General features: G+C 38.7%; 1 protein-coding gene across 1 annotated transcript in view; it reads left to right on the top strand.

Annotated features, from left to right (window-relative positions):
• Positions 1 to 2,593: 2,593 nt before the first annotated feature.
• The window catches only part of shisa9b (shisa family member 9b), a gene marked incomplete at its 5' end in the record, with an annotated part of 32,366 nt that continues 22,925 nt past the window's right edge, over positions 2,594 to 12,034 (top strand). The window contains 3 exon segments of the mRNA XM_081365351.1: positions 2,594 to 2,701; positions 2,704 to 3,221; positions 5,734 to 5,855. Coding sequence (XP_081221477.1) covers positions 2,594 to 2,701; positions 2,704 to 3,221; positions 5,734 to 5,855 — 748 coding nt within the window.

A 12,034-nucleotide genomic window follows, 5' to 3' on the forward strand; every position in this document is an offset into this window, starting at 1 on the left:
AAATTCATAAAACAACAAGGGGAGATATAACTGGCGACATGTCACTTTGCACTGCATTACAGGGTGCAGAAAAGTAATCCTCTGTTTTGGGATGAAAATGAAGCTGAATTGGGAGAATTTAGATTAGATGGAATTTGCATTTAATATCATTTCTAAATCCATAATTGTAAACACCATGACAAAATGGGCAACTTTGACAACTGTATGAACAACCTACCACCTAAGGCTGTGCTGATATAATGAATTGATATTTGATATTTGAATTGTTGATCGAGTTTAATTACTAAATGTTTAATTGCCCAAGTACAATTTTTTTTTTCATTTTTACAGTCATGTTGCTGCTAAATTGCAACCATGCACCATTAAAACTTGGTATAATTTGGTGAAAATAAATTCACCTTCAACTTCTGAAGGCACACTTCTTTTATATACCAACTTCCAAAATATTTTAAAGTTGTACGATATCATCGATATATAAATCGATAAAGTGAGCAGGCCTGCAGGTGAACGTTAGGGGAGAACCGGGGCGAAAGTAACAAAGCGATTTTCTCAGAGCCCTGACTATATTAGCATTTCAAGCTGTCGACAGCACGTTCAGTACGCAACCCTTGACTGAGCTGCCAAATATCATGTGATTTCGTCATCGTTTCCCGTGGTTAGGTCCGGAAAGCAGTTTTCGAGTACGATAGGTAAATTAAAGAAGCGGTACTTTTTTTCTAATTACAAGTTGTGTTTTTCGTTTCATGTGTCACACAGTAATGATCAATCTACAGGTTATTTAGTGCTGTAACACATCCTGAAGTTTGCCATGTCAGAGTATTTCAGTATAAAAGTAAACCGGGACGCAATTGTTACTTTTGTCCCGCTACAGTGAAACCAAGTGTTTCTTTTGTCCCGCTGCTAATGTGGTGACTTTCTGTGTGTTGCAGCATTTATTAAAACATGTTTATGTCATATTATACCAACAGAATGACAGACTGAGGTCTGATTCAGCCAGATGTTTATGAGAGGGCGTTTAAAGCTTAAATCACATTTAAATCAGCTGATTTCTGTCACCATTTTTTTTTCACTCAATCTGTTTCCATTTACCCTAGTCACATTTAGGTTTTAGCCATAACTTAGCTTTTCCACCTCCACCTATGAATTTGCAGGGTTTCCATCCATAAATGTATGCATAAAAACAGCTGGATGGAAACATGACTATTGTTACATTATGTTGAGAATTTATATTATGCAAATTTTATTTAATTTTCATATTTTCCATGTTGAAAAAAATCTAAACAATTCAAGTTTGTACTGTTGGGTTACTTTTGAAACATTTGATGAAATGGAAATTTAAAGTGAAAATGTATTTCATATTGAATATGATTTTTTTTTGCAAAGATAAAGGCCAAAATATGCTTGTAGTTACTTTATAGGCTAACAAGGTCATACTCAGGTATATTTAGGCTATAAAAAAAGAAGAGTAACACAAAAAAATCTAGCTTGTATAGCCTATTGTTGTGTTACTTTTGACCCACCTGTGTGTTACTTTCTTCCCAACTGACGGGTCGAAAGTAACATGAGCAGTCTTAAGTTCAAAGTGAAATTATACTGAAGTCGTTCAAAATACGTATTGATAGACCACAGTTGTGAGTGATTGACCATGGCAAAAATATATCTCTGTCTAAAAAATCATCTTTTAAAATTATGTTCTACTGAAAAATTGTACTTTCGCCCCCCCTCTCCCCTACCTTTCGTTCACTGGAGGTCGCCGGGTCGCTGTCGGCCTCTGCACTCCCATTGGTAGTCGCTGCTCGAATTTCATCACTGTGGTTTCTTTTGCTCGGTTACTGGAAATCGCCAACTCTCCTTTAAATTAAATAATATCATGTTGCATTGTTGAATCGCAATGTGAACGCTCATTACGTCAATCCGATTTTAAAATGGCTGCGAATGAAATCAACCCATTGCCTGGAACTCCCTCAAGAAACCAAAACAAAAGGAGGGGCGGGGTTTCAAGGTTTTAAACATTTATGTAAAATCTTTTTTAGACATTTATAAAATTGTAACTTGGGGCTAATATCATACAGAACTTTCCATTGTGCTTCAACGCCTAAAAGTGGCATAAAAAATAGGCTAGTCGATCCTCATGAGTAGCCTAACGACATAATTCGCACATTGCAGTTGGCTATTTGTGTACCGTATGAGTTGCGCATTCATTTACGCGCAAAATGTATAGGCTACTTTTTGTGAGAATCACAGGACTTAATATTGATTGACACATTCTGCTCTCTCTCCTCTTAATTCTTTTGCTGCTTCCTTCCATGTGCCCATACTTGGGGTCCCCTCCTCCTCTCTCATCATTACGCATTCAGTCTAACTCAGCGCTCCGTTCAACCGCAGCTCATTGCGATCCAGGCGCTCCACGCTCCCGAGTGCTCAAGAACGCCGTTGTTTAGGATTATTATATATTAGTAGACAAAACACAGTAGTGTTTATTGGAATGCCACACTTGATAAGATAGAAATCTCCATAATCCTTCATTTGCATACTTCAAAACCTCTATAGACTCATTGTGGCGTTGAAGTATCATCAAACATGATCATCTCGGATGGCGGTGATGTTTTTGATGGAGATATGCGTCCTGACACTTCATGACAAAAGACACCCAACTCTGTCTTTCAGCGTCCGTTCAGCCGTGGCAAAGAAGAGGAGAGAAGAGCAGAGCGCAGGATGAAAAGCACTGGCTTACTACTGGGTTACTTTTTGATGAAAGTTCTTGTGTGCGACGCGGAAGGAGAACCTGGGAAGAACCTGGATGGTCTGGTGACAGCGTCAGGGTCTAACGACTCTAGAGACGGGGAAAACGGTCTCTCTGAGACCCCTCACACGGACAGGTGTCGGGGCTATTATGATGTGATGGGTCACTGGGATCCTCCGTTCGTGTGTCGGACGGGTAGTTACCTGTACTGCTGCGGGACCTGTGGCTTCAGGTTCTGCTGCGAGTTTAAAAACTCCAGGTTAGATCAGACCACTTGCAAAAACTACGACACCCCGCCGTGGTCCATGACGGGCAGACCACCGCCGAAGATGATGGACCAACACGATCCGACTAAGGATAAAGCGAATTTGATTGTGTATATAATATGCGGAGTAGTTGCTATCATGGCGCTGGTTGGGATATTCACCAAACTTGGCTTGGAGAAGGCGCATCGACCTCACAGAGAGAACATGTCCAGGTAAGAGAGGTTGAATAGCCTAAGTTCAAGTTCAAACGCTGTTGCCTATTGTCTGCGTGGTTGTTGTGGCGCTGCGCAGTTTAGAGACGGATAAAATCAAATGGGATTTCAAAAATCAAATTCTTCAAAAAACAAATTAGGCCTGAGCCGTCTTTTACAGTACATATTAATACACTCTGACTGCATATCAATAATAATTTTTAGATATCCTTTGTACTTTTTTATAAACTGTTGTAAATTGTAATCTGTATTTATCCCATAGGAAAGAAAGGAAATCAAATGGGATTTAACCAAATAACCAGGGTAATATCCAATCTACATTTTGTGTCTTTTCCTTTTTAAGAAGTTGTAAATTGCTCGTGTTGTTGTGGAGTGGAGCAGTTTATTCCATGGGAAATAAAAATACAATTGAGAGCTTATTACCTCAACTGTTTCTTTTAGACAACAATGATATTACTCAGAGAGAAAATTGAGAGTTGTTTACAAGTCACTTGCTTGCTTCAACTTAAGAGTTTCAGAAGAGATCTGACACAATCACAAACTGTTCCAAAATCTGCAATCAGATGTCCTACAGTTGTCCTAAAGAAGGTACAAAGGGTCTAAAGAAGGTCTAAAGAAGCATCCCAGTGACAGCTTTTTGTACCTTTTCTAATAGTGTAGATTAAATATTTATCATACTCTTCCTAAATTATCAGAGCTTTTTTATTTGAATTAATTGAATTAGCTCAACAATCAATAATTACCTCAGTTGTGTCTGTTTTTATTTTCTCCTAAGGAGATTTTATAAGTTGATATCAATAATGAAATATAATGCTTATGCCTTCAATGAGCAAACCTCTAAGGATGACAGTTTTTCTTTGGGATGTCATTCAGCATAGCTCAAGGATTACACTAACACAACTCTATCTCTCACCATGACTTTGTGCTTTTCCCTGAAGACACAGTATAAAGTGTTGATAATCAGAGAGAGCTGAAAGCAGGTGTACTACAAAATATACTGACTAGCATTCAGGTCTAATTCATCTGTTGATCAGCAAACATTCATCAACATCTCTCTAAGTCTCTAATTATCTCCATGGTGAAGCACAGATTTTGTCTGAAAAAGCGTCTACTCCAAACAAACAAACACACACATAGACGCTTACTCATCTAAACATCAGTAGAGAGGTGTCCGTGACATTAGTAGGATAATGGACACTGATCTGTGTCTAATGATACTAATATTTCAAGGACATTCTATTTGTGCACTGACCTTTCATTTTATCTTTCACTCTAGTTAGACATGAACACAATAAAAACTCACATGGGCCATAGTATCCTATCCACCTCCCACAACCAGTCATTTACACCATTTTAATTGAGTGCCTTTTGAATATGTCACCGTACTGACTTGCACAATTTTAATCTCCACAAAAAGTTATTATTATTATTTATTTTTTTACCATTTAAAAGCATGATGTGAATTAGTCTATTAGTTTTATGTACACGAGGTTGTTTGAAGACCCCCAGGAAACCCAAATGGGCATTTCGTAGCTTTTAGATCGTAGCTGTTAGGTCAAGTCTGTTAGGTCTAGCATATGCTACTTTACTGTTAAATGCTGAGTAAAGCTGTCTTTTAGCAGTTATACACAATTTAAATATTTATTTTCACGGAACACAGACTTAAAGGGATAGTTCACCCAAAAATAAAAATACGCAGCATGTTTGAGCTCAAGCAAGAACCAATGAGGTTCATTCTCGTGTTACGCAGCACGTTTTAACTTCTGCAATAACTAATGAGGTTCATTCTTGTGTTACGCAGCACGTTTGAGCTTCTGCAAGAACCAATGTTGTTCATTCTCGTGTGTTACGCAGCACGTTTGAGCTTCTGCAATAACCAATGAGGTTCATTCTCGTGTTACGCAGCACGTTTTAACTTCTGCAATAACCAATGAGGTTCATTCTCGTGTGTGGAGAGGACAGAAAACTCTCAGATTTCATCAAACTTCATTTGTGTTCCAAAGATGAACGAAAGTCTGGAACAACATGAGGTGGAGTAATAAGTGACAGAATGTTCATTTTTGGGTGAACCATCCCTTTAAAAATATTTATGACTCATCTTGCACAAAGGGACGTATCTAAATTTGTATCCAATCAGATGCTCTTCAGAATGAGAACGTTCCTCCCACTAATACAACCTGTCAGGATGTAGCAAATTCATGGAATCTGATATGAAACTAAAACTTATTACTGGCTATAAAAAAAAAAAAATGTTTTTCTTTTTCAAATGCGTCAACACAGGAAAGAAAACGTCTGCAAGTTATTTTATGGTGTATTTAATGTACCACACTCATTTCGGTCTAACATAACAGATCGTTGTAATCCCTCTTTGTCAACATTTATTTAAAATTTTCGGAACAAACTTTTCGATGAGGAAATGTCTGTCAAGAACAGTATAAATATCTATTGAATTGCTCTACATCAATTTACAGTTTTTCTTTGTAAGATGAGTAAACAAAGCCTTTCTCCATAGAGCCCTGGCCCAGGTGATGCGCCAGACAGCTCCAGGAGAACACGTGGAGAGGGAGGAGAGTTTGGCAGTGCATGGACAACACTACGAGAACATGCAGGCCAGAGCAACAGGAAACAACCTGCGTAAGTAAATCTGTTCCTTACCATCAGAGCTCATGCACAACAGGTCGAATCCATGTCACTTAAAGCTCAGTTTAGCTCGTTCTGGAAAACACTCTCCGCTGTGACAATCCAATAGTAGCAGATGCATCTTCTTCAACCCAGAGAAGCAGCTGTGAGGTCCTATGGCTATTCATCAGTAAATATCTTCGCCTGCTTGATTCGACTCCTACTGAGAACAGGGGAAGTAGTTAGAGAAGACCATTTTTGTCATGTCCGGTGGGCTGCAGTAGCACTTGTGTGCGTTTATAGTGATCATTTAACATGCTAAGATAGTAATTACCACAGGCTAAGTGGCTGACTAACACACAGAAAGCACACACATTCTCACTCACACACACAACTCTATCTCCCTCTCTCTCTGTTCACCTCACTCATGCTGTTATTTTATGCAAATAATACAAATGTGCAGGAAAATATGATAACTAGCGAATTATCACCTTAAAATATCCAGTTTACTTTGGCAAGTGTGCTAAGTTCTTTTATAAAATTGATAGTTCTGGTCCTGGGTCCTGATTGGTCAAAACAATATATTATAAAACATATAGTTCTGCTGATTAGCCAATACGGAATATTATAAAACTGATCGCTCTGAGGCTGGATGCTGATTGTTCAATAAAATTTATTATAAAGTGCATATTCTGTTCCTGAATGCTGATTGATCGATACAAGACAATATAAAACATATAATTTTGCTGATTGGTCAATACAGAATATTATAAAATTGATATTTCTGGACCTGGATGCTGCTTGGTCAATAAGAAATATTATAAAACAGATAGCTCTGGTCCTGGATGCTGATTGGTCAATACAATATAAAATGCGTAGTTCTGGTCCTGGCTTCTGATTGGTCAATACGAAGTCCAAGACATGATATAGTTACAGCTATTATATGAAACAGCTGATCACCATATCAAAGCTCTTATTATTTTTGTCGCATTGCAACACTCTATTTTGTCAGGGACTGTATCATAAGGATGGTTATTAAGGACTGAAAGATTTTGCATAGTAAAATAACGAAAATGGGTGTTCTTAATATGTAGAAACCATTTATTAAAGTATTAAGGCATTCGAGGCTGTACTGTATTGTGAATATGGTCACTACTGTATTCATTAGCTAGCAAGGCATCTCATACTGTATCTAATTTCTGAAATACAACTTCCCTTAATTTAGCAGAGGGAAAAAATATTAAACAGCGCCTTTCACGTCGATGTAAATATGCCATTTGCAAAAAGATATTTGTGATGAAAAACAATCACAGTGAAGTTTCCTCAGTAAATAATGATTAAAATGAAATATTACAAGATAGGAAGTCTAATTCAATCAACTTCAGCCCGCAGACAGCGCTGATTTACTAACATTGTCTCGTGGCATGTCACAGTGTTGCCATGGTGCTGACGGAATCCCAATCGGTGTCCCAGTTGTCTTCCGGATGTTTAGATCAACATGCAACACGTCGAGTCAAACAGTCACACTTTATTTGATAGCCTCCTAATGAAAGTCAGAAAAGCAGTTGCAGCAGATGTCGTATGCTCTTTTTATAGCCCGTGTGTTTCACGAAAACACTCCGACGCATGCCTGGTAAGATATGTGTATGTATCGTAATTGCTGAACAAAGTCTGGTTGGCTTTTATTTCACCACATTGTAATTCAATGGCCTGGCAGCTGTTGCTTTAACAGTGGACAGGGAGAGTAATTCTAAATCTGAATTTTGATGGAAGTGAAAAGCTCTTTGTTGATTTTCGGCTGTTATCACAATACAAAATGCACGCTTGATTTTTCCCATTGGTCTCTGCTCATTCTCTGAGATTGAAGAAAGGGATTTCGTGGAAAGGAAACAAACCGAGCACTTATAGATCGCTGTCAGCTCTGAAAAAGAGAGCGAGAGAGAGTGAAATCTGTAGTGCACACCCATGTTATTTCTGCAACAACACTTGAGAGGCAATGGGGAGTGTATGTTAACAGGCTGGCTGAGTGATTGAGCTTTCTGCTGAAAGTGCAACGGAGCACAGCGAAGCGACATGCAGGTGCTGCTCCTCTAAAGAGCTGTCTCTACGAACGCTGGGGAGAAAGAAAGTTATGAGAGAAGGGCCGTCTACAGGGAACTCAAAACGTCTCGCTGAGCAAAGCAGGGAAAACATGCAAACCTCTAGCGTGCTAACATTCAAGGCACTGCAGCCACAAACCCATTAAAGTGTTTACTTGAGGAGTGCTGACCAGTGGCACACTGGGACCAGGGGTTGGCTTGGCCTTGTTTTGTTAAACAAGGTTACATTCAAGAAGTAAAGCATTGAAAATTCGAGAACCATGTCATTCATGAAAGGTGAGAAGAGTGAAGATAGTGTAGAAGTTAGCGACAGAGGCGTAGCACAGCGTTTGAATCATGTCTTCCTGACACTGTTCTGCCCATGTGGGTGACAAGTTTAGATATGACCCTAAATGTACACTACTGCTCAAAAGTTTGGAGTTAGTAAGAGTTTTAAAGGTCCCATGACATGAAATTTTCACTTTCTGAGGTTTTTTAACATTAATATGAGTTCCCCTAGCCTGTATATGGTCCCCAAGTTTCTAGAAATTTCAATCGGTGTAAATCGAGCTTTTGCTATCTTTCTCTGCCTTTGAGAAAATGGAAGCTCAATCGCGCTGATCTTGAATCTCCTCCTTGTGACGTCATAAGGAGGAATGTTACCTCCCCTGTCTCTGCTTTGCCCGCCCAGAGAATATTTCTCGCCCATGAGAAAATGAGCTAGGAAGGAAGTAGGAACACGCGCGCGCGATTTTAGTTTGTCCACGAGAGATATCATGGCTTTTGAGCGAGCGAAGCATAACAATTGCTCAATAATTGGATGTACAAATGAACACGAAAGGGTCAATACAGAGCTGGGCTTGCTGAACGTCTGAAACTAAAGTCTGGATCACTCTCTTTGGCTCAGCTACACACCTCGGAACAGTAAGTCAACTAATGATATATAAGTGTGTTGCTTTACTGTTTATGGTTGCCTAGACTGTTACAAGTAGAATGTGGCTGTCACATTAGCTATGCAGCTATGCAGTTTATGTGTGTGAATACACACACTGTAACGCGAGTGTTGTACACTTCTTTGTTATTTGGATAACCGTTTTCCTGTTGGTTATACGGCGCGCGCGATATCCACATTTCAAGATCGCAGAGCTTGATGATGTAATTGTAATAAGATAAATTACAGATGTTACAGATCTCTCATGAAAAGGCAACAGTAGGTTCGCGTTAGCTACATGATAATAACTGTAAACCATCCGAATAAAGTACCGTATCCAGACATAATATTTTAAACTAACCATTCGGAAATGTCCTGCTGGAGCCGCTGAGTTGCAACTTCTTCATCCGTTGCTTCTCCATCCGGATCAGATTCTGGGTCAAACTGAAATGCTTGAAGGACTGCGTGTCTCCGTGCCATTGCAATATATCCAATGTAAACATGCATGGTCTACCGTTGCGCAAGATGGTCAAGGCCACACCCACCCTCCACCTTGCGCCGCCTTTCTCCTCCTTTCTCCTCCTTATTAGTATTTAAAGCTACAGACACCGAAACGGCCTGTCTGAAGGAAGCTCATTCTGGGACTGGCTTATAGTGGCTATAATTCTGCACTGAGACTGAATTTTTGAAAAGAGATTTCAGATACAGTACTAGGGACCACTAAGGCCTATATTAAAGCCTACAAAAAATAGCATGTCATGGGACCTTTAATGTCTCTTGTGCTCACCAAAGCTGCAGTTGTTTGATCAGAAATACAGTACAAACAGTAATAGGCGACGTGCAGAGGTGTTCTGAAGTCCTCACTGTTTTGAATTATTATGAATAATTATTAAATGATTAAATGAAAAAAAAAATACATTATAAATAAAATGTAAAATTACACTTAATGTTGTCACATTTTCCTCGGTTAAATAAACATTATATAAATCAAACACATTTCTATTTTGTATTTTTATATTACCAATGCTTTTAATGTTCTATTTATTAAAACCAAGTAAACATCTCATCAAGTTAGTTTCTTTAAGCAGTTTTATATTTATTGCAAAATGGTGTCTAAAGGCAGTAATAATTTAAACAACACATTTTATTTGTGAAATGCCCTTGCCTCCTCCTCGGAAACACCCCTGAGTTTAAGATGATTGTTTTCTACTTTAAAATACTATAAAATGTAATTTGTTCCTGTGATGTTATTTTCAGCATCATTACTCCAGTCTTCAGTGTCGCATGATCCTTCAGAAATCATTCTAATATGATGATTTGGTGCTCAAGAAACATTTCTTATTATTACCAATGTTGAAAACAGTTGCTATATATTTTTGTGAAAACCGTGATAGATTTCTTTCAGGATTCTTTGATGAATAGAAAATTTAAAGGGGGGGGGGGGTGAAATGCTATTTCATGCATACTGAGTTTTTTTACACTTTTAAAGAGTTGGATTCCCATGCTAAACATGGACAAAGTTTCAAAAATTAAATTGTACGTTTGAAGGAGTATTTCTGTGCCAAAAATTGTCCTTCCGGTTTGTCACAAGTTTCGGAAAGTTTTCTTCGAGTATGGGTCTGCGTGACGTCAGCTGGGGCGGAATTTCCTTATATGGGTCCTAAGGGCACTTCTCCATGAATAGCGCGGGCGCGCGCGCACTCGTAGACCAGAGAGAGAAGAGAGCGAAAGCAGTACCTCATCAAAGCGCCCTGCTCGGCGTTTGGAAGTCAATGTCACCAAATAAGTGTGTTTTTGGTTGCCAGGGCAAGACAACCCTGCACAGATTCCCAAAGAACCCGGCGTTAAGGGACCAGTGGATGGAGTTTGTTTTTTCAGAGCATGAAGGGAGTTGTGCAAGACTGTTTGTTCCCTGCATTTCGACGATGATTGTTTTATAAACAAAGCCCAGATCGACGGATTTGCAGATCGTCTAATGCTTAAGGATCGAGCAGTCGCAATGATAAAGGTTCGCGGTCGTGCGTTGGATCCGGACGGTGAGTAAAACTGCTTCAAATGTCTCTGTGTGTTATTAGCTCGGCGCGTTAGCACAGCTTTAGCTCCGCCCACACGGCCCGCCTCTAGCTGCTCGTTTTTTTCCGGAAAGACTCGGTACAGCCTATCTTTCTTTTATAAATATAATAAAACTAAAGACTTTTTGGAGATATGAAGGATGCAATACTACTCTATAGGTACTCAAGATTAACAGGAGATTGAGTGAAAATGAGCATTTCACCCCCCCCTTTAAAAGAACAGCATATATTTAAAGTCTGCGTGAACCGGAAGTTGCAAACGACTTCTCTCCAGTGTTGTGACGTATTTCCCAGTGAAAAGGAATATTGAACAGAGGGCAGGGTTTTACTCTAGCGCTCCTCCTCTCCATCTCTCACTCATAGCAGACTAATGGTTTGAGGGGAGTGGTTAAGCGTTTCCCAACCCAAGCCGTCAAACCTACGTCATCAGCCATTCCAGACCGGAAGTAACTTTTCAGACTTTGATTATAGATTACGACGGCAAACAATTTTTTTCTGTGTATTAACTTGCACGGATTCATTTTTCACCACAAGACTAGTAATATGCGCTAACAAAGTAAATAGGGTCAATTTTGATTTCAGTTGGACTTTAAAATATAAACATTTTTTTGTTTTATTATAAATACATTTTCTGTCACTTTTGATCGATTTAATGTTTAAATGTTTAAACTTTTTATAAATTTTTTGACTTATTTTGTCATTATTCAACCATCTTTATCTCAAGTCAGGCCAACAAACAATATTTTCCGATAGATTATGCTAATGTCCATGACCATTCTAAAATGACTTTACGGCATATTTGCACTTAATCATGAAAATACAGTATATTCATTAATGTTTTTTAAATTACATTTTGCAAATTAATATTGAGTTAAAAATGGTGAAAGTAAATATTCCCTAATCGTTTTTGTCTTCAGTTAGCAAGCTAATACCTTAGCCTACCAGCTTAGCAGCACAGTGCTGTCTGGTTAAGAAAACCAGAAAATCAAAACCTCTTTTGATTAGGATTACAATGGTGCTACATTTTTGCTATGAGTGGAGAAAGATGCTTTTTTTTTTTTTTTTTTTTACACGTTTTAGATAAACTGTCAAGCTGTGGCTAACTGACGAATC

The sequence above is a fragment of the Scardinius erythrophthalmus genome, assembly GCF_964197995.2.
Source record: "Scardinius erythrophthalmus genome assembly, chromosome: 1".
Taxonomy (NCBI): Eukaryota; Metazoa; Chordata; class Actinopteri; order Cypriniformes; family Leuciscidae; genus Scardinius; species Scardinius erythrophthalmus.